This window comes from Lacerta agilis, chromosome 9 (assembly GCF_009819535.1).
Source record: "Lacerta agilis isolate rLacAgi1 chromosome 9, rLacAgi1.pri, whole genome shotgun sequence".
Lineage (NCBI taxonomy): Eukaryota > Metazoa > Chordata > Lepidosauria > Squamata > Lacertidae > Lacerta > Lacerta agilis.
This window is the reverse complement of record NC_046320.1, coordinates 24,188,266-24,211,728: the sequence shown is the minus strand read 5'-3', so window position 1 is coordinate 24,211,728 and position 23,463 is coordinate 24,188,266. Positions and strand designations below refer to the sequence as shown.

The 23,463-nt window shown below is 42.2% G+C and overlaps 2 protein-coding genes across 3 annotated transcripts in view; both read left to right on the top strand.

Annotated features, from left to right (window-relative positions):
- Positions 1–1,845: 1,845 nt before the first annotated feature.
- TLR3 (toll like receptor 3) lies at positions 1,846–13,419 on the top strand. The gene is made up of 5 exons (XM_033160315.1): positions 1,846–2,203; positions 6,128–6,572; positions 8,537–8,728; positions 9,558–11,374; positions 12,522–13,419. The coding sequence occupies exons 2-5, from the start codon at positions 6,132–6,134 to the stop codon at positions 12,748–12,750; spliced, it is 2,679 nt and encodes an 892-aa protein (XP_033016206.1). The 5' UTR covers positions 1,846–2,203; positions 6,128–6,131; the 3' UTR covers positions 12,751–13,419.
- A 4,279-nt stretch (positions 13,420–17,698) lies between these two features.
- Positions 17,699–23,463, top strand: part of FAM149A (family with sequence similarity 149 member A) — a 31,741-nt gene continuing 25,976 nt past the window's right edge. Inside the window, exon 1 of one of the 2 annotated variants that reach the window (XM_033160425.1) lies at positions 17,699–18,182. In XM_033160425.1, the coding sequence (XP_033016316.1) occupies positions 17,737–18,182 (446 nt within the window). In that variant the 5' untranslated portion in view covers positions 17,699–17,736. The remainder of the gene's footprint in view (positions 18,183–23,463) is intronic. The other variant, XM_033160424.1, reaches the window with a different exon arrangement.

Here is a 23,463-nt window from a genome sequence, read left to right as displayed (position 1 = left end):
TAACCTGAGTGGTGCTCTACCCCTAAGCAAGGAATGCATAAGGTGGAGTGAGAGGTTCCTCCCTGTTATATAAGGTAAAGGTAAGGGTACCTCTGACCGTTGGGTCCAGTCACAGATGACTCTAGGGTTGCAGCGCTCATCTTGCTCTATAGGCCGAGGGAGCTGGCGTTTGTCTGCAGACAGCTTCCGGGTCATGTGGCCAGCATGACTAAGCCGCTTCTGGAGAACCAGAGCAGTGCACGGAAACGCTGTTTACCTTCCCGCTGGAGCAGTACCTATTTATCTACTTGCACTTTGATGCGCTTTCGAACTGCTAGGTGGGCAGGAGCTGGGACTGAACAACAGGAGCTCACCCCGTTGTGGGGATTCGAACCGCCAACCTTCTGATTGGCAAGTCCTTATATAGATCAGGTTAATTAAATGGGCTGGGTCCAGAGCATGAATAAAGATTTGTTTTAGTTGGCTGCTTGCAGCATAAAGAAAACTGCTCTCAAACTCCCTAAGTGCTAAAGAGTATTTTTAACCCTGTTTACCCTTGCCTTTGACAACAGAGATACGTATCTTATTCCTGTGGTTGTAATTTGTTTCAAACTGTTTTTAATTGTTGTTGTTCAGTCGTTCAGTCGTGTCCGACTCTTCGTGACCCCATGGACCAGAGCACGCCAGGCACGCCTATCCTTCACTGCCTCCCGCAGTTTGGCCAAACTCATGTTAGTAGCTTCGAGAATACTGTCCAACCATCTTATCCTCTGTCGTCCCCTTCTCCTTGTGCCCTCCATCTTTCCCAACATCAGGGTCTTTTCCAGGGAGTCTTCTCTTCTCATGAGGTGGCCAAAGTACTGGAGCCTCAACTTCAGGATCTGTCCTTCCAATGAGCACTCAGGGCCGATTTCCTTGAGAATGGATAGGTTTGATCTTTTTGCAGTCCATGGGACTCTCAAGAGTCTCCTCCAGCACCATAATTCAAAAGCATCAATTCTTCGGCGATCAGCCTTCTTGATGGTCCAGCTCTCACTTCCGTACATTACTACTGGGAAAACCATAGCTTTAACTATACGGACCTTTGTCGGCAAGGTGATGTCTTTGCTTTTTAAGATGCTGTCTAGGTTTGTCATTGCTTTTCTCCCAAGAAGCAGGCGTCTTCTAATTTCGTGACTGCTGTCACCATCTGCAGTGATCATGGAACCCAAGAAAGTGAAATCTCTCACTGCCTCCATTTCTTCCCCTTCTATTTGCTAGGAGGTGATGGGACCAGTGGCCATGATCTTAGTTTTTTTGATGTTGAGCTTCAGACCATATTTTGCGCTTTCCTCTTTCACCCTCATTAAAAGGTTCTTCAATTCCTCCTCACTTTCTGCCATCAAGGTTGTATCATCAGCATATCTGAGGTTGTTGATATTTTTTCCGGCAATCTTAATTCCGGTTTGGGATTCATCCAGCCCAGCCTTTCGCATGATGAATTCTGCATATAAGTTAAATAAGCAGGGAGACAATATGCAGCCTTGTCGTACTCCTTTCCCAATTTTGAACCAATCAGTTATTCCATATCCAGTTCTAACTGTAGCTTCTTGTCCCACATACAGATTTCTCAGGAGATGGATGAGGTGATCAGGCACTCCCATTTCTTTAAGAACTTGCCATAGTTTGCTGTGGTCATTCATTTTTAATAATGAATTTTAAATTGCCAGAGCCCAGCGTGGAATGTTGTGGTGAAGGGCAGGTAATAAATCTAAATAATAAAAATAATAAAAATAATAATAATCCTCAGCATGCTTTAAAAAAATGCTCCATTTGTGCATGCAAGTGTGCTTTACCAAGAAAAACGAATTTTCAAGGGTGAAATTTTTGTTGTGGGTCACTTAACATGTGCTATCTGAAAGTTCTACGGGCAGAGGAGAACAAGGAAATGAGCCAAACAGATGGGCTGTGCTTGAAGTTTGCAGAGCAGGAGGGGAGAAACGAAAGTAGGAGGCTTGCTCCTTTCTTCCTGCTTTTCTTGCCTCTGCAGTGTCCTGCCCACTTTCCTTTGTTCCAGATGAGTCAGATTGTGCAGGCCTATTTGAGTTCCTGGTATACCGGTATTTAGGAGAAAGTTTTGGAGATACTGTAGTTAGCAAAGAGCTGCAGTGCCAGGAATGTGTTGATTAGCCTCTGAAGTTGCTTGAACAGAGTGGAGAACAATCAGGCTTCAAAGAAATATAAAGTAAGTATAATTATCATGGTATTTATTTTTTGTGGGCCAGCTTTCAGAACAGAATTCCTTCATTCCTTCCAGCCTCCTGCAGGCCCTTCATTCATGCCTGAACTCAGTTTCAGTCTTGCAGTTTTTTTTTTTTAAAAAGCATTGCATTCTAGTTGGAGTGCAAAAAAAAGGCATTCAAAGAGGGATGTTTAGAACATTGTAGCAATTTTGGCAGACCTCAGAGCAAACTAAGCTGGAATAAAAATAGAAGAGGAAGCAATACACTTTTTTTCTGCAGCAACACCACAGAAAAGAAGCAATACCTGTATTTGTTATGAGAGTTTAGGAAGGTATGTTCTGTATAATTTGGTGTTGCTCCAACTTTCTCCAGTTTGGGCAGCAGTGTGGATATATACCATTTGAGCCCACCCTTGCCAGAAATCAAGGTCTTTTGATTAAAAACAAGAAAAAGAGTTGTCTTTTGATTAAAATCAAGAAGAGCCAGCCCCTTCCCAGGTCCCAAGAAGTAGATTGTTAAAGAAGAAAAGAGTTTCCCCAAAGGTTAACATGAAAATCCTAGCTATATTGTAATCTGCAATATTTATATTAACCTGTTTCAAGGGTCTTGTCTTGTTCCCATGATCTATGGTAGTGCAATCTAGTGTAGTTCATAAGTCCCCTTAAAATCAGTGTTTGCTTCTGGGATGTTTACTGCTGAATAAAAACATGCAAAGGCTTCAGCTGAGGAGGTTCCAGATTTCAGGGTACATAGCTGCAGCTCTGGTATAACCTGGAGAAGTTCAGTCCAGGTTTAAGCAATTGTTCAGGCTCTCTCCACTTGTTAGATCCTTCAGTATTTTGCAGGTGACAAGTGGCCTTCTGTTTTCAGTGTAACAAACTGCTGAAAGTACATTTCTGCCTGCTAGTGCAGTGTTGCCAGCTTACTAACCAATCCTTTGCTACTGTGCTTCAGTTGTGGCTTCCTGCAGATCACAATTGTGGTTAAACGGTCCTAAGTGCTGGAGGTTTGAAAAACTGGCAGCCCCTGTTGTTAAGAGGAAATTGTTCAGGGGGAATTGTGCACTATTTTGAGGGAGACATTGGAAACTTAGGTTTGCACAACTGAAGTGCTATGTTTGGCCCAGTGGCACAAACCCACTTTTTTATTTAATGGACTTGTTGTTGTTGTTGAGAAAGTGATGAGGGAATTGTGCTGGAAAGTGTGGGTTGAGTGAATGATTATCAGGGAGACATGTTAACTCCCCTCAAGCAAATCAGTACGAATGCACATTGTTATATAACTGCTCAAATAAGCAAATCAAGGTGAGGGTTCAGTACGGACTGGTCTCACCAGCTTTGGGCAAGCAAATCAGGATGAATGCTGAATAAGCAAGGTGCTCTGGAGCAGCCTTTAGTTTGCAAAAGCCACTGGCTTCTGAAGCAGGATTGCTAGTCCCAACAGTTTCCTTTTTATGGTCAGTTTACTAACATAGTGGAACGGTAGTCCTGGGTTGTGGTTGTTGTTTAATGGCAAATTAGGGACTGGGATTTACCAAAGACAAGCACCATAAAGCAGGAAGTGTGCCTTACAGACAGATAAGGTAACAATGAAAAGTATTGGTAGGTCCCATCCTACCCTTCCACTTTACATAGGATTTGTTTCAATTAGCCCCCTACTTCATTTCTCAGATGTTTATACTAGTTTCGAAAATTGTGATCCACGAGCTTCACTCAGGTGGTTTGCATTGTATCTGGATTTTTGGCTGAAGACAGGAGACAGCACACCCGTCATGTTAAATATCCATGTTGATTTTTAATTGTATTTTATTGCATATTTTATATTTAATAATAATAATAATAATAATAATAATAATAATAATACCCTGCCCATCTGGCTAGGTTACCCCAGCCACTCTTAGATCACAGTTTGAATTCTATGGCAGAAAAACCAAGACCCGCAGCAATTTTCAAGTGCTCCATGAGAAAAAAGGTTTGAGAGCCACTGTTCCAAACCATACTGAACAGCCTTTTAGCCTAAGCTGCTGCTATACTTAGATCCTCATTGCACTCACTAGCTTGCTGCATCTTACTGGATCCATGACAGCTACTCTACCCTTTTGGGGTCCTATATTCTGCACTTCCTAACCCAGACTGGTCCATGATGTGAATGACAAAAGATCAGTGCAAAACCAGGACCTATTGCTTCCTCCATTGTGTACAGAAGTGGCCCTGGGGGAAAGATCCTAGCTTTCCAGGATGAGATGATGAGTGAATATGCTTGGTAGCTTGCAAGCCTGTTTTCCAGTATGGTGCTGACAGTCTTTTAGAATGACATAAATTCTGATTCAGATAAGCAGAACTCCGTGATCATACCCAATGCAAAGGAAGCCATTTATGCTCCAAGCTATTAAAGTACATTCCCCCCCCCCTCAATTAATTCTGGGCACTGTGGTTTACCTCTCACAGAGCTGGAATTCCCAGCAACCCTTAACAAACTACACTGCCCAGAATGCTTTGAACAGGGAAATTGCTTTGAATGTGCTTCAAAGGTATAAAGCGTACGTAGAGAACAGCACGAGAAGTTTCTTTTTAAAAACATTTGGGGTATAAAAATATTGCATCAAGGTTAACACTAGGATCTCTTTTAATAAACAGAACTTTGAAACCTGTGGCCATGAAACAAGGAGAGGAACTTAAAAGCAGATGTCAAACTGTTAAAGGCACTTTTGTATAGAGGTTTCCCCCCCTCTTCTTTCAGTATCAGGCACACATATTCAACACACTCACCCCCTGTAAGCCACACTGGCTATGCCAGTGCCAGTGGCGTAAGAAAAGTGGGGCGTAGGGGGCGGGGGCACCCCGTGTTCCAGGGGAGGGGGGTGACACTCGGCGGCCCCTCCCCAAACTGAGCCCCGCTGTCTGGCACCCGCCTGTACTGCTTTTTTAAAGCAGCACGGACAGGGCAGCCCCACAAGCCGCCGCTCACTCAGCAGCTCGCCCGGTCGCTGCAGGAGCAGAAGCACCGGCCTGGATGGACTGGGCACGTGCAGCATTTTCGCGCATGCGCAGTCCGTCCGCCGCCATGACGTCACGATGCCCCCCGCCCCCAGGGGGGTGCCTCCGCGCTGCCGCCCCGGCCAGCCAAAAGCCTTCCTCCGACGCTGGCCAGTGCTTAAGCCTGCTAGTCAAAATACCCAGCTAGGCACCAGTGGGATCTGGTGTGTGTGTGAGAGAGAAAATCAAAGTCAGCAATTGTTTTGCTTAAATGTCCTAAGATACTTCCGTTCCTTTTGTTCAGCACTGCAGTTGAACCAAGGCTTTGTACGCACAACCGTATCCCCACCAAAGGGGCCTGCCAAAAACATTGGCCACTTTCTACCTAGCCAATCTTATTTAATTTATGCTACCTGAGGGGCAAGAAGAGATACCAAAGAAGTAGGGGGGAAGGCCCTTCGTTTGGTTCTTCACAATTTCTCGTGTTTTCCATACATGCTTTCCTAAAAGCTAAACCTTAGTCACCACTTAAGTTTCTGCTCTTTGGTGCACACATCCAGCCCGTGTTTCCTACTGACCTCCTCTAGAAGGCAAACTGCTCAAGAGAGAACACATTTCCTTGGTATGGTCTGACCTTACTCAGCTTTCCTACCTGTCATCTCACCTGAAGGAAATGCTTGGGAAGAGACAGATTTGAGCATACCATGGAGATGGCTGAGGAAGAGGAAACATTCCTTCCCTCTCATTTTTATGACCAGTATTCAACTTTCTCCATATGTGATCATTTAAAACACAAAAGGATGGTAGGGTTAGGGTTGTCAGCTGTAGGTTAGATGATGTATCTCAGAAATACAAATTATTGAGCCTTACTTGCATTTCTTCAGCCTGTTGTTTGTTTGTTTGTTTTTGGAAAAGCAGACATTAATGTTAAATGTGCATCTTCTTTTTCAGGAAAATGAGGAAGCCTTTTGTTTATTGGATATGCTTGTCTTTCACCCTCTTGACCATCTGGGTTCACTGTGAATCAGCTGGGAATGTTTGCAAAATTACAGATACTACAGCAGACTGTAGTCATTTAAAGTTGAGTCAGATTCCCTCTGATCTCCCAACCAACATAACAGTTTTGGATCTTTCCCATAACCAGCTAAAAACACTCCCACCTGCAAACCTTACAAAGTATGGACAGCTTGTTTACTTAGATGTAGGATTCAACACCATCTCTAAGCTGCACCAAGAACTGTGTTTGAATCTGACTTTGTTAAAAGTTTTGAAGCTGGGACATAATCAGCTGCATAAATTTCCTGACAATGTTTTTATTCACTGTGGCAATCTGAAAGAACTTAATTTGGGATTCAATATACTGGAAATAAAAAATGAACCTTTCATCAATCTGAAGGTAAGAAGCAACTTTCACCTGTGATTTTGCACATGAACTTGGATGATGGCTGAGTCAAATTCAGGTCAGCAGGGAAGAGGGGTGGGTAAGACATGTCAGTAAGTAGTTGCCTTACACAAAATCAAATCATGGATAATCTGTCTGGCTAATAGTTAGTTATTTTTTACTGGCAGCACTTATCCAATTTATCAAGTAGAGGTATTTTCCAGATGGGCCTGAGATCCTTTATTCAAAGATTCCAGGATTCAATCTAAAGCTGAGTACACGATGAAATAAATGCTCTTATATATTCCTCCTCCTCTTCATTAGAGCCTATAAGGGACATGGGTGGCGCTGTGGTCTAAACCACTGAGTCTCTTGAGCTCGCTGATCAGAAGGTCGGCGGTTCAAATCCATGTGATGGGGTGAGCTCCTGTTGCTCTTCTGCCAACCTAGCAGTTTGAAAGCATACCAGTTCAAGTAGATAAATAGGTACCACTGCGGGTGGCATTTCTGTGTGCTATGGTTTCCCTCACAGTGTCCTGTCCATGACCCAGAAAGCTGTCTGTAGACAAACGCCGGCTTCCTCAGCCTGAAGCAAGATGAGCACTGCACCCCATTGTTGCATTTGAAAGGACTTAACTGTCCATGGGTCCTTTACCTTTTACCTTGATATACATTTGTGTCAAATTCAACCAATTGTACATTTCTTCCTACTCTCTGTTCCCTAGTTTTAAGTCAATCCTGTGATCCATCAATATGTAAGGGGGCTATTTGTTAATGTCAATACTTCTGTGTAGTAGTGAATAAGAAGCCTGAAAGTTTATGATCTTGTGTAATAAATGTACATGTACATATTCTGGAAAACTGTGGTTGGCTACGGTTTCTTAGCATATCCACTGCAAGTACATGCAACACATTCCATGTGCATCACATATTACGAATTCTGATATACTTTAGTTACAGACTAATTTCTACAGAGATTGCATCCTTGGAGAGTTGTATCTTGACACCTAAACTGATGCCAGATTGAAGAGAGGAAATCTGTTTCTCCTGCTACACACGAACTTTGGCACAAGCTTTAATTAAGCTGGAGTTCCCCATTACATTTGTCAGTTAAGAAACCAGGATAAAAAAGCAGGATGAGATCATGGAAGCACCATGCAGCCATGGTGCTCATCCATGGCCTCATTCATTACCCCTGGTTACAGATGTACGGCAGTGGGCTATAGCTATTCAGTAGCATAGGAAAGCATTTTGCCTGTGCTTTTAAAGAAGCTTCATTTATTTTCCAGGTTCAAGGATCAGCCACTGAACCTTAAACCATCCAGACTGAAAGGTTTGGTGAGCTATGGTTTTAAATTAATTCATAGAATCATATAGTTGGAAGGGACCTGAGGATTATTTAGTCCAACCCCTCCCCCCCTTACGGCATCGAACCTGCAACTTTGGCATTATCAGCACCACACTCTAACCAACTGAGCTATCCAGCTGAAATACTAGAATTAAATTCAGTCACAATACATACAAACTTCTAGGACCTGTCTACCTAGCACAATTTAATTAATTTCACCTTTCATGACTTCTCCTGAGGAATCTTGAACTTGTCATTTGTGAATGCAAATGTGAATTCTTTGCACACAGAGAGAAAAACAGAAAATTAAGCACAATCCCCATGTATCCTGTGCGGAAGGAAAGTTTGAAAGCTATAGTATTGAAATATATTTATTGGATAAAGATATCATCCATCCTTTCCCATGATAGAATTACTATATTTTATTTCTTAAGACCTAAGGATTACATGCTTAAAAGGGTGATAGCGCTAACTGATAAAACTTGATGCAATCTGAAACAGCCTTTCAAACATGCTGTAGTCATTTTTTTACATGTTCTAACCAGACAGTGTAAAACAGAGTTTAAACGATATGGAATCAGTTGTGAGATGAGGGAAATGACGTAACTTTCTCCTCCTTTGTCTTCCTCAGAAATTGAGTTTGCTGGATGTCTCTCACAATCATTTAAGTACTCCCAGACTAGGCTCCCAGCAACAGCTGGAGAGTCTTCAGGAACTTGTGATGTCTCAGAATAAAATTACTGAATTGAGGAAAGAAGACCTAAGCTTTCTTAGTAACTCTTCATTAAAAAAACTGGACTTGTCATCAAACCCCCCAATGGAGGTAAATGTAATAGCTGGGCTTGTTGTATTGATGTTAGTTGTACAGATGTTAGTTGTATAGAGTTAGGATAACCTTAGCAGGCCATAATATTGGTTTGTGTTATTTTAAATGAATTTGATGAATGAGTAGTTGTTTAAATACCTTATAGGTAAAAATACTAATATATTCACTGTCTTCTTTAGATGATTGGAGGCTTAAAGAATTTTGATTAGCATATCCTGTTGCATAAGGGAACACAGCTTACATAGAGTTGAAACTGTATATGAACATGTTGAAGATAAGCAATGAATTACAATTACTATGAGTTTTTGGACAATGTCTAGAAAGAGCCCTGCCTCCCAGTTTTCTCTCTAATTTTCCTTGTGGCAATGGTGGCTGGACTGTTTTTATCCAGCCCACAGTGATCCAGCTGTTGCTACTGCAAGAACAAGAGAGGAAGGCAGTTAGCTCAGAGGCTCAACCACAGGCTACAATGGCTGGAGCATCTTTCCAGAAGAACATCTGTGGTTGTGGTCTTGTGCATGTGCCTGCCAACCTGCTTGTCTCTCTTCATCTGGGGGCTGGGCTCCTGCAGGCTGGATGTGATATGGGAAGAAAGGAAAGGGGTGCCCAGGGTGGTATGGTGCTTGTAGACTGTACACCCTTACAGAAAGGCCCAATGGGAACAATGCTACATTATGACAAATACTGTTTTCCCCAAACAAAACTGTGCCATTAATCAGTCCCAATTTCACACACATCTCGAAACAGAATAAGCTGAATATTTCAGTCCAGGGCTAATTTCATGCAGCCACAGTTTTCGTAACCCCATTATTTTGTATCTTTCTAGTTTCATCCAGGATGTTTCCATGCCATTGGTAATCTCTATGGTCTTCTCCTTAACAATGTTCCATTGGGACCTGATCGCATAAAGAATCTTAGTTCAGAATTATCAGGAACAAGAATTCAGAATCTTTCACTGAGCCATGTGCAGCTTTCACAGATTTCCAACTCAACTTTCAGCGGAATGAAAGAAACAAACCTCACAATTTTAGACCTATCTAAAAATGATTTGTCTCACATTGAAAATGGTTCTTTTGTCTGTTTTGAAAATTTAGAGAGTTTGACTCTAATGAATAATAATATTAGATATATATATTCTCATTCCCTCTATGGGTTGCACAATGTAAAATATCTGAATTTGGAAAACTGTAATATAAAAAAAATTAATGATTCTGCTTTCCAGTGGTTAAAACATTTAGAGTGTCTTATTATGGATGGCAATAAACTTCTGGAAATTACCCCTAATACATTTAAAGGTTTAGAAAATTTGAAAAACTTGAGTTTAAGTGAATGCAATGTGACTGTAATAACAGAGAAAACCTTTTCATCTCTTGCTAATTCTTCATTGCAGTTTCTCAACCTAACAAAATGTGGAATCACTTATATGAAGGCTAGGGCCTTTTCTTGGTTGGGACAACTAACATCTCTGGATTTGGGTTTAAATAATATTAAGCAGGACCTCAGTGGTCATGAATTTCAAGGTCTCAATAATATTGAGACTCTCTATCTTTCTTACAATAGTCGTCTGAATTTGACAAGTGAATCATTCACTTTCACTCCAAGCCTTAGAAAGCTGAGACTCAGAAAGGTTGGTTGCAGTAATCTTGACATCACTCCCTCACCATTCCGTAAGTTAAGCAATTTGACTATCCTAGATCTTGGAAACAACAACATAGCTAATATGAGAGAGGAGATATTTTATGGACTCCACCAGCTTGAAATTCTGGATTTGCAGCATAATAATCTGGATCGACTGTGGAAGCATGCCAACCCAGATGGCCCCATTCTGTTCTTAAAAGGTCTTCGAAACCTGCGTTTACTAGATTTAGAATCCAATGGTTTTGATGAGATTCCAGGAAAGGCTTTCAGTGGCTTATCTCAATTGAGAATCTTGAATTTTGGAAAAAATAACTTTAATTTGTTTCCAAATTTCGTCTTCGATGAACTGACATCTCTGAGCTCACTCTTCCTAGAGAAGAACCTTATCACGGCTGTTGACGTAAAAGTGTTTGGGCGAATTTTCACAAATCTGAAGGAAATAAATATGGAGGGAAATCCTTTTGACTGCACTTGTGACAGTATAGCTTGGTTTGTTAATTGGCTCAATGGAAGCAGAACATATATCCAAGGATTAAATAATTATATCTGCAACACCCCTTCTAAATATCATGCTAACAGGATTACACAGTTTGATACCTCACCATGTGATAGTGCACCCTTTAAATTGGTCTACATTGTGAGCACTTCTTTGGTACTGCTCCTCATCTTTGTAGTCCTACTCGTCCACTTTGAAGGGTGGAGAATCAAATTTCTCTGGAGTGTGACCGTCAACAGAGTCTTTGGCCACAGGGAATTAGACAGGCCACTGCTACAGTTTGATTATGATGCCTATATCATTCATGCAAAAAAAGACAGGAACTGGGTGTCCAAAAACTTTATTCCTCTTGAAGAAAACAGTCAACCAGAAATTAGGTTCTGCTTGGAAGAACGAGATTTTGAAGCTGGAATATCTGAATTCGAAGCAATCATCGACAGTATAAAAAGGAGCAGAAAAATTATATTTGTTGTAACTGAACATCTCTTAAAAGATCCATGGTGCAAAAGGTAAGCTAAAATTATTTTAATAACTGACATTCCATTTGTTTGTTGTTGTTTTTAGAGCCTGTCTTCACTACCATCTTAAACTAGCTTCAAACCTTCAAACTGGTGTGATTCTCAGTCAAAGAATCTTTGGGGCTGTCTCTTTGAGGGAAATGATGAATGCAGTGTCAGTTTCCTGCCACAGATTCTGGGACTTTTAGCCTCTGTCCCAGTCCCCAGGTGGAAAAGATGTTCTGCAAGTGCCCCAAGAGGCTGGGAAACGAGAAGATAGTGGTGGAAAGTCTTATAAGGTGGTGCAAATCTTACAAGGTCTTTGAGCTTTTGGGAAATTTTATTAGGACACTCACAAAGATGGTTAAATTGTTGCAAACTCAAAACTGGAAGCACAATGGTTCAAATAATGATTTGAATTGAAGTACTTTCTTAGTGTCTCAAATGCCTTAAATCCATTCTTCCTTTTGTAAGCAGGAACAGGTGATAATATATTGCACTGTACCAAGTCTCTTTGCAGGCAATCCATATGTTGCACTCAGAATGTCAGGACTCAAGAATCGACAACCATCCCTGAGGATAATAACTATTTGCTCTTGCAACTAAGGTTCGAGAGGTCACAAGCAGGGGGCGGGGGGACCACTCTCATATATTTAGGGAAGGTTGCAAACAGAGGTGGCAGTGTTCGTGCATTCAGAGTAAGGACAATGCTTCTGGCATTCAGTCCAAATTATTTGATCTTGTCACATAGCCAAAATATATTAGCTACAGGGCAACATAACATTTGCATGGTGGCTTCAAAGCAGTTGCAGGTTGTTCCCAAGCTGTCCTTGACTTCTCTTTCATAATTGCTTGCATGCGGTTCATAGCAGAATCTTGAACACTTCTGGAAACAGTTTTGATGGAAAAAATGATCACTGCTTCTCAGCCTAACCTTTACCTCACAGGGTTGCAATGGAGAAGAACCATGGGCACCATCCTCAGCTAAAAACATGACCACCTGAATACCCTATTCTGTGAACATTGATTGTTTTTGTTAGTATTTTACCATTGACTCAGAATCACTACATCATAAGAGAAAATGAGCAATTGCATACATTTGCAAGTGAAATATTGTCATGTCCCAAATTAGCTCTCATTCCCTTTATCTTTTGTCCAGGTTCAAAGTGTATCATGCCATACAGCAAGCCATTGAACAAAGTCGGGATTCCATCATTCTAGTTTTTCGGCATGACATTCCTGATTACAAATTGAAAAACGCACTCTGCTTACGAAGAGCAATGTTCAAATCTCGCTGCATCTTGGAGTGGCCATTACAGAAAGACCGTCATGGTGCATTTTACCAGCAGTTAAAATTGGCACTTAAAACTAGTAGCAGGGTACTATGACATTTTTAAAGAGGATTACAGTAAATTATTTTGTATGCTTGAATTAGCGGTCATAATGCTACCCAAAATATATAATATGAATGCAGGAAAAATATATATTGTTACCTAATGAACGTAGAACTTTCCAAAGTGTTCTAGAGGGTAGAGATAGTAGCCTCAACATCCCTTCTCGTCACCCCATAGGAGGAGACAGGCACTTGAAGGGGAGAATCATTTATCCAGCCAGATGAGAGCTCTGTTCAGCGCCCTCTGCTGTCTCTTCCCGGAAGAGAAAAGTTGTTCTACAGCAGGCAGTCGTGATACCTCTTGCTGGAAGATACAGGGCTTTGAGGCAGAAGATGTAGATAAGACTTGATGCCTAGGGTAGATAATGGTATGATAGTTAAATAATATATGGTGAATTGACTGTGTCCCTTGTGATAGTTAATAGGCATATAAAGTTAACAGGTTTATAATAATGTATCTGTATTGTTAAAAAAAAGTTATGTAGTTTTTCATTCTGAGTTTTCAGTGCTGACTCACCTCATTTCTTCTCCTTATCCCTTCCCCTCCCTATTTTACTCAGAATAGAGCTGAAATTAATGGATCCAACCTCGTGTTCATTGGTTTCAGTGGGTCTACTCTGGGTGAAACGTAGTTGTTTACTGTTTATATTCTCTGGGAAATAGGCATAAGCATCCCTGCCTACTCTACATTTTGATTCATGCTCGCTCTGGCAGACCTGGAATGGACAAAATGTGTGAGTGATCAGCTCACTCAATAGAGGAGAGATTTATGACTGTACAGGTTATCAAAGTGTGTGTGTGTGTGTGCATGTGTGTAGGACTAAGGGAATTCCTTGTGAATCTCTTTGGCTTTGGCACAAACAAAATAGTGCAACCAATTACTTTATAAATTACTTTATCCCTATGGTCCCTTAGTAAATCCAGTGTAAACAAATTTGGGGAAAACAGGCATGACCACACAGGGTCTCTTGTTTTGTGACTAAAGAAACTCATTTTTGTATATTCATTTCAATATATTTTGTATATTTTTGTATATTTTTTCAGTATTAGAAGCCACAATTTTTGGAGCATCTATGGACTCTCATTAGGACAGTGTCAAGTCTATATATTTTCACTATATTTTTCTCCTGTTCAGATTCAGCGTTAAATATATGCTAGAAGACCTGTTTATGACCTGATTAAGAAAATATATATTTCAAACCATAGAGTAACTATATGCACATATATAAAAATATAGAATGTTTTATACTTACTTGAATAAACTCCCCCAGCTTTGGTATATAGTGACAGGTTGTAAATATGTCTATTTAAATAAACTTGATTTTTAAAAAATATGCAGGTTTGGTAATTAAATCATTATGAAATTTAGGGGAAAGAGCAAATTTTAAAGAAACAATAATAGTTTTTGTATATATAAAAATTGTGTCTGAAGGGACGCTTTCAGAAGATCTAAAGTTGAAAATAAAGGCTCCTGTTTACAGATGAACTGGTATGTGACGATTCCTTAATTACAGTAATTGGATTATCGCCATTGTGATGCGCTCATCTCATCTTTCTGATCCTCTTTTCACCTGAAGTGACAAGTTCTCTTGTCTAGTTTAAGCCATGAAAGCTGAGGAGGCTTCAAGGTGGTAATGCCAGGTTTCTTTCCAGGTAAGTTATACTTTCTCCAATCATAAAGATCTAAATTCCTTTGGTAGAATAAAACAAACAGCATGTACTCAAGAGAACCATGCCACCAGTTTTAGGCACCCAAGTGAAGTGCTTGAAAAGCGGCTTCTCTGATGCCACATAACAAAACTGTTTTTGGAAACTTAGAGGAGCTTTATGAGCAATTTGTGTTAAAGCATAGAGATCCACTGAACAGGGAGAATCTACTGGGCATCCCCAAGGCCTTGACCACATCAAAAGTAGCTGTTTCCAGTATTTCCTATGGCTGGGGTGCATTTTTTTAAAATTCCAACTGGCCTGCAATGTTGAACTTGCACATTGAGTATAAATTGCAACAAAATAGGTCTATTAGTTGGAAAACAAAAGTAAATGCATCCATGAATTCTGAACACACTGAACTGATGCAATGAAAAATGTTTTCATAAACATTTGGCTAGGTTAGCTTTATTTTGCTAGTTTAGCCTAATAAACAAATAGATTATTGTATTTATACGGTTCCTGGGTTTTTTTAACTTTAAAGAAATGTGTCAAAAACCTGGACGCTGTCATGTAGAAGGGCTAACTGGCTTATTTTGTTTCGGGCAGTTAATTTTAAATACTAATACTATGATAAATTTCCTACAACTACACTCCCAAACATTCCTTATGGATGTGTGAATTCTTGTGCAAACTGCTTGGAGAGTAAAAGTAAATACCGCCAGCCAGTTGGGGATTTCAGAATGCCACAATGAATGAAATACACCTTCCATCAAAATCAGCGGTGCGAAGAAAGATAGCATCTGAATGCGCAGCCAGCTGCAGCATAGACAATATCTGCATTTGGTTGCACAAAGGCACACAGCTAATGGCCATGGCTACTAAAGGTAACAAACAATATCTTGAGACTATGGGAAGGAAAGGTTGAAATGGTGGGCTATATCAACCACAAATTCGCAGGGTATTTGTGATAAACTGTGTGGAGTTATCACATGCCACATTACACACATAGTGTACACACGTATGATGGCCAATGCTGCAGTCCTGGGTGTGCATACTTCAAAGTATGTCCACTGAATACTGTGGGACTTATTTCATAGGAAACATACTTAGAAGTGCACTGTAATTCACACTATCAGTTGACTATTTGCACATTAAGTGGCACACCTAGGCTCCCTTCCGCCATCCTCTGGCTAGGAGCTGTATGCCCCCCGCCGCGGTCCCTTGCACTGCTCTGTTGAGGCAGCCACAGCAATGGAGGAGTGGCCCAGAGAGCAGGTGGGCAGACTCCGAGCCAGAGCAGAGACATTTGGTTTTTGCATCCCTCTGGGACTACGCCCATGGCAGGGGCAAACCTAACCAACCCCTGGGTACACTTCTGTGCAGCTTTAATATTGAAAGCCAGAAATGGGATGCTCTCTCACATTTACAGATATCAATACCACTAGATGCCAGAATGGGAGGTATTTATGTGTCTCCAGTTTTCTATCCCCAACACCTAGTGGCTATTTACAAACAAACAAACCTTGCATGTTAATTGGTAATAGGACAAATGTCACATCTAACTTTGCCCTGGGCCCACTGCATCTTTATTGCACAATAAACTGATTATACAGATCAATCAAATCTTGCTTCCCTAATATGTTTCTCTAAGGCGGCTTTTCTCTAAGACCAGATTCCTGCTATATAAAGTTGTCAAGACATGCTATAAATGCATTATGCAGTTCTTAACAATACTCTGCTGAGCAGTCTTGCATATCTTACTCTTTTTAAAAACAAAAATCCAATTATGTGTTTTAAGTTTATAAACCAAGAATACATGATCTTGTTCTCTTCAGAATTAAGGTGTAACTAATCTGCTGAGTATTGCTGTAAATTATTATTTAAGAATGTAAGCACCACCTGAATCAGACCAAGGTCTAACTTGTTCAGCATCCTTTTCAATAATCCAGGCAACCAGTTGGTATTAAGTGGTCTAACAGAAATTGCCCACTGGTCACTCTTAAACCACTGTCTTACCTTTAAATGCAGTGGGCTGTACTTCTGAGTAAAAATGCACAGAACTGTGATATTAAACACATTTCCTCGGGAAATGAATTCTGCTGAACTCAGATTTACTTCTGAGCGAAATGCTTAGCAGTTTTCTATTCCTATGGCACTTAAATACAGCCAGATGTGTATTTAATCTAGGTCGTTTGTTTCACACGATACACAATTATTTCATTGATATACTAAATAATATGTATAACTTACATAAAAGTTGTTTTTTCTTCATAGATATTGAGTATGAATATTATTTTTAATGTGTAAACAGCTCCCGGGGCTTCTTCACACATGATGGGGCAACAAAGTTTGCTACAGATCCATGTACTCAGGGAAGGGAGCTGAAGCAAAAGAAGTGGGCTCCCTGAAAACTCACACCCCCATCCCAAAACGACAGACTTTCAAACCTACATTTGCCAAATTCATCCGATAAAATATATTTTAAGGGTTGGTTGGAACCTCTTGGCACACTTAGAATGGGAACATCTCACAGATTTAAGCAGTAAACAGGTAGACTCCACTGCACCGCCTCAGGATGAGGCCTCACATTCTTACAATATTTCTCCAAGCACATTCCTTACAAGTCTGATAAAGAATGAGAAGGCTCGGCTGGGACCCTTCGCTGAGGCATATCGCTTTCTAAAGGCTTGGAATTATTTGTTGTAAAGGGGAAGAACATATTCAGACAGCCCAGCCCTTCACCTGCAGTTTGAAGGGAGAAACAGTTGACTCTCCTCACTTGCTTCTTGTGAGAATTAGGCCTTTTACTGAGCTCCACGGAGCTTTACATACTTCTTGCACCGGGCTGAAACTATGTGGCATATATACTTTAAAATATATGGGAGGCACCAAAGAAAGCTTGCCGTTACAAGGGGAGGAATAAAGAGCGGGCCCACAGGGTTTCCCGCCCAAGCCTGCAGGTTTCTGTTTTGGCAGAGCTGTGGCGCCGACGTGCGCACGCCCCTTCCCTGCTCGCCTCCTTCCCGACGCCTCGAGTGCCCAATTGCCGGCGCCTCGCTCCGTTTTTTGTTTAGCTTAGCAACGGGCGCTCCCGCCCTCCGTCGGCGGCACCCGGGGTAGGTAGCGAGCGAGGCAGGCCCCAGCCAGGCAGCCGCAAGAAGACCAAGAGACTCTCCCGCCTTGCGACGGCGGAGTCTCGCGCCCTGTCGCTCGAGCGTGCGACTGACTGAAAGAAGGCGCTCCCGGAGTCCCTGAGGGAAGCGGCGGCGCTCTTGCCGTTTGTGTCTGAGGAGACTCTGAGAAACTCCTCGGGCCGGGCTGAGGCGCCACCATGAAGGTGGCGGTGCTCGACTTGGGCACCGCGTTTGCCAAACTCTTCAAGTCCTCTTCCTCCTCGTCTCCCCCTTACTCGCCAGCCGCCGCCGCCGCCGCCTCCCCTTCCAGCAGCGCGCCTCCGCCCAAGGCGCTGCTGCCCCTTCCTCCGTCTCCGCTGGGGTCTCTGCCCGCTCGACCCGCCGCCTTGCAACCCGCAGGGGGCTCGTCTAGCATAGCGGCAGCCAGTCGAGGCGCTCCCGGCGGGGCGGCGGCGGCGAAGTCCCCCGGTGGCGCCGGCGGCAACAGCTCTCCGCGGGCGGCGGCGGCGGCGGCGTCCCTGCCAAGGGAGCCCGGGGCTTGGGCAGCGCCCGCGGGCAAGCAGCTGCTCTTCGTCACTCTGCCCGACATCGGCGAGGAGGGTGCCCCCGACGCCGACCCCGCAGAAGAGGCATCGGGGCCCAGGCAAGTGGTAGTCGTGGGGACCCCGCGAGGTGGGGCGCCCTGGCCTCGGGTGGGAGATGCAGACCCTTTTACCCTGCGGTAACATAATCTCCGGGTGGATGTACAGTAGTAGCTACTTGGCAAACTGGTTGCCTTCTCAAGAGATACATTTTCTCCTTAAGGGGCGAGGAGACACTAACTCCGCTTCCCTGCGTTTCTGATCAGGTACAGAAGGTGGTAACTTCTTCATCGTTTGGGAAGAGAATACAGTACTGTATAAGCCACATCGTAAATTAATAATAATAATAATAATAATAATAATAATAATAATAATAATAATAATAAAAACAGGTTAAAAGGGGGTGGGAGGGCGGGCGCACTTTGCAAAATGCTTTTCTGTGTATATGAGGCTGTGTAGACCTTTTTATTTTGGGAGAGACAGCTTTGTATTTTTGGAGTGGTGAGGGATTTGCTTGCTTTGTTAATTGGAGAAAGGTTTTAAGTTATTTCTAAGATTGCAAATGCAAGATCTCGTTTTTTTCTGGTGGTCCAGTTCATCTTGAATAAACCTCATACTCTAGTTCCCAACTTGCAGGATATTTTCCTACACAGTTCCCATGGATACCATTCTATGTTCACTTACTTGGGAGTAAGGCCTATTTAACTCACTGGGGCTTACTTCCAAGTAAACGTGCAATTGATAGAGCTGTAAAAAATGTTCCTGGTTTGGAGTTTTGAATTACTTTTATATATGATCAGTGCATTTAAGCTTCTTCCATTTACACATAAATATAGACCCTACCTGCCAGTCATAGCTCTAAAGGTGCTCTACAACATACTTTAAAGCAATATGGTATAAAACAATTTTCAGTCTCTCCTGCCCTGTGTCCTGTATGAAAGCTTTTAATGTGGGGGAGAAATTCTGTGTGCTGTGACCAACATATGAGCGCTAACTGCACATGTGAAAACATTTCAAAATTATTGGCTAGGCTATAAATTCAGAATAAAAATGGCTCTCATCCACTTTCTTTCTACTGTTATTAGCATTCACACGTGTATATAGATAAAGGCAGTGAAGCTCAAAAGTTCTTTTAATTTCATATCTGAAAATGCCCACAGTTACTAATGTCAATTTTCAACAGATGAAAAAAAAAACCCAGTCAATGGACCTTTTCGTAAATTAAAGAATCACCTGCTTCCATTTTGTATTGTTGCATCAATAGCTTCAAAAGTGATACACTAGAGACTTTAAAACATTGCTTGTGAAATTGCTCTGGAGGTTGTGCCTGCGTACCCTCGCGTTTGTGTTTCAGCACCAATCTCCATAGAGCTATCACTCTCCCAAGGCACTGTGACTTCTGACTGGCATGTCATGGAGCAAATGGGAGAAACTTGTTGCCTTCATGTTCCATTACAGAGCTTCATAGCAGCCTGTGACAGGCCAGTGTCAGAAACAGAAGGTGGATCTAGGTGGGCCCTTTGCTCTGATCTAACAAGATGGTTATTGCGGTATTATGTTCCTCCTATGAATTTGGAGGCAGCCATTGTCACCAAAGGCACATGATGACTGTGGCCGATAGGGCTGGGCAATATATCGATATATGGTCCAAAAAAGATTTGAAGTCCATATCATGATATTGGTTTCATATTTTTTGACCTGGAGATATATCACAAATCATGATATGTTTCTGTGTGTGCTATGCAAAAATCACAATGTGGGGGAAATCGTGAAGCTCTCGATTCCTGCAGCCCCTGTTAACTCTGTCAGCTCAGCTCTCCCCTGCGTCCTGCAATGGGCAGTGAATCACAAGAGCAGGCACCAGCAAAAATCACAATGCAGGGAAAACTGTGAAGCCAACTAATGCTGCTACATAGCTCTTTCCTTATTTCAGACCTTGTGATATATCAGTATATCATGATGTTTAGCTGGTGATATATGACGATGCTGAAAATCAGATATCACCCAGCCCTGGTGGCTAGTGCAAGGGAGACTGAAAGTATGGACACAGGAGACTGATATTGGGTTCAATTAGGCTGCAACTTTATTGATTATGGGAAATAGTAGGTTTGGCTAAGGCATTGGGCGTGTATCTAGCATCAGGCAACCTATTTGCTACCTGATAGGAACCCCATGAAAAGTCACCCCCGGCATGGATTGGGTGCAACGAACACGCCCAGGCCACCATTGGGAGAGGTGTATTGACCCATTGGTCCCCCTGTGGACTCCCAGACAGAGTCACACGTCCAGGGCCCCCTCTAACAGGCTTCTTATCCGCTAGAGTTGTGACAGTTGCTATGAGGTAGGTGAAAACCTGCAAGCCAGTTTGCTTGCAGGAGAAAATTTCTCCCTGGCCACAAATATGGCACCCAAGTAAACTATAGCAAGGTTCATATGCAACTCACCCACTCCTCCACTGGGCGGGCCCCTAACAGACAGGGTGGATGAGTGAGAAATCCTGCAATGGTCAACCAAGAGGGCAGCCTGCAACTGGCCGCTCCCTTAAGTAGGCTAGGGGCAGGCTGAGCGCAGCTCTCATGCCCTTGCTCCCGATTGGCCTTGTGAGTGCTGCCTGCCCATACCTGAAAGGTCCATTGTGGCCAGAGAGCGGGTGTCAGGTGGTCATCCCATCCCCTGGCCATGCAGGAGTACAATGGGCTCCCCAGATGAGCTGCAGCCATGCTATACGGCAAATCCCTCTATCTGGAGCCCTGGAAATAATATCTTTGCATATTTATATAATGTATAAATATATCTAGCAAGTGTTAACAGCTAGAACATTAATTAACATTAAAAGTTGGGTCTCCTGATGACAACTATACATGCTTTACCAGATGTTTGCTAAGGTGTATTTAACATCTCCAGACATGCTTCTCTTGATGCTAAGTTTCTTTGCATACGTTTAATAGCAAACCAAATATTTTATTCATATTAGGAAGGTATGTGGTGAACCTGCATTGTCTGCCTTTTAGAAAAGAAAAAGATACATAAGAGGGAATAAGATATGCCTCTTAGAAGAGGAAAGGCTATACCTTCACATTAGCATTTTTTTAATTAGACATTTCCACTTAAGCTTTTAGAAGAAACACCCTAATAAAATATTGATCATTGCAGCCTCCTTACCCTGAGTTCCAATTCAAGTTTACCAAGACTCCAGAATATGCTATTTATTTCAATTGTTATTCAGCCATGTGTGGAATGCATTGCCTCATGAGAACATAAGAGAAGCATGGCTGGATCAGGCTAAATGTCCATCTGGTCAGCACCCAGGCCTTACTGTGGCCAAAAGTAGCCCATGAGAAGTCTACATGCAGGGCTTGGGTTTTCTGGTTAAGAATACATTTGTAAAAGCCTTTTGCAATTTACTGAAGCTAAAAAATAATGTAGCTTGTCAATAGGCACTTTCAATTCAAATTTAAGATTTTTCTTAAGTTTTTGTAGTGTAGAGAAAATACCTGATCAAAAGATCAGGGCATAATTGCAAGATTCTATGACCTTTGGCTAAATTTGGATCAGAAGCAGGATACATACATACTTTTCCACTTCAGGATGCACTTTGCGTTCCTTCTGACCGTCATCCTCAAATTACACAGGTACAACCTTCAGTCAAATGTTTGTAGCCTTTTCCTTTATACCCCACCATACATCCATCTCTCTCTACTTCCCACCCCCACTGTGGTGCCTTGCATGTTGAGCTGTAGAAACGTTTGCTTCAGTGCTTTAAAATAAATATATGTATATTAAACCTAAGCCATTTTTTTTTACTGCTGCTCTGAGAAAGGTGGAGGTGATTGCTTGGTTGGTACATGCTGTACACAGCAGCTTCAGTTGCAAACCAGAAGATGAAGTTTCTCTTGAGTTTTTTTTCCAGGGTGAGAAACTTTGTATGTCTGCCCAAAACACAGTGTGTGTGCTTTCACAATGAATTTGACACTAAACATATGTACACCTGTTCACAGGCCTGGGGTAGGTATTCTTTCCATCCCAGTCTTTTCCCTTGAGGAGGAACTACACATTACTCCACCCCCACCCCCACTTATGCCTTGAAAGTTTACTGGCTGCAGTTTCTCCCATGCAAAGCAGCATTTGGAAAAGGTTGTTTGCAGGGCATAAGTGAAGGGTTAGCAGGTGGGCTGCTTAATATTTTTATTTATTTAAATTTATATACTTATAAACCATTTTTCTGCCACAGCTACACCTTGCCACTCTCCTCCCCAGCAGATATTTCCTGTGCTTCCATTACAAATGAATGTCAGTATATTGTAAAGGTAAAGGGACCCCAGAACATTAGGTCCAGTCGCAGACGACTCTGGGGTTGCGGCGCTCATCTCACTTTACTGGCCGAGGGAGCCCGCGTATAACTTCCGGGTCATGTGGCCAGCATGACTAAGCCACTTCTGGCGAACCAGAGCAGCGCACGGAAATGCCGTTTACCTTCCTGCTGGAGCAGTACCTATTTATCTACTTGCACTTTGATGTGCTTTCTAACTGCTAGGTTAGCAGGAGCTGGGACCGAACAACGGGAGCTCACCCTGTTGCGGGGATTCAAACCGCTGACCTTCTGATCGGCAAGCCCTAGGCTCTGTGGTTTAACCCACAGCGCCACCCGTGACGTATATTGTATATATACATTGTAATAAACCATAAATTCACATGAAAGTTTTGAGAGTATATTGCTGGTTAGTTTCATTTTAATTAGATTTTTTTCAATGACTACTTGTGGAAATGGGTTTGCCATATGCCCAGATTCATCCCTGGTGTGTCATTGGCCAAAGGCAAAATTCTAATTGCTGATGTTAATGTATGCAAGTGATCTTGGCACACGAACCCATTTGCTTGCTCAGTCACCGTAGGTAAGTTCAAGATGCAGAAGTAGTTAACCTAGTTTGAAAATATGTGTGAAAGCCATTATGTGAATCAATTCTAAATAGCTATTGGAGGCATTGGGCCAGTTCATGCTTGCACATTCATCATCTGAAGTCTCAAAACATCAAGTGATGACTTTTATGTATAAATGACCCCACACAGGTCAAATGCCATAGGTAGAATTTCCATCTTGTGTCACCTCAGTTTTAGTGTTTCAGAGTGAAGCCAATTCAGTCAGTCAGTCAGTCAGTCAGTCATCAAGGGATCTGCATACACTTGTGAACTAGGCCATTAGATGCAGGTGCCTGGTGCAGGGGGAAAGATAACCTCATGTTCACCAGATTTATAGGTTGATCACAAACTGCTGCTATCCAATATGTACAAGTTTCCAATATGGATGACCTTATTGGTGAACAAATTCACAGTTATGTCCTATGC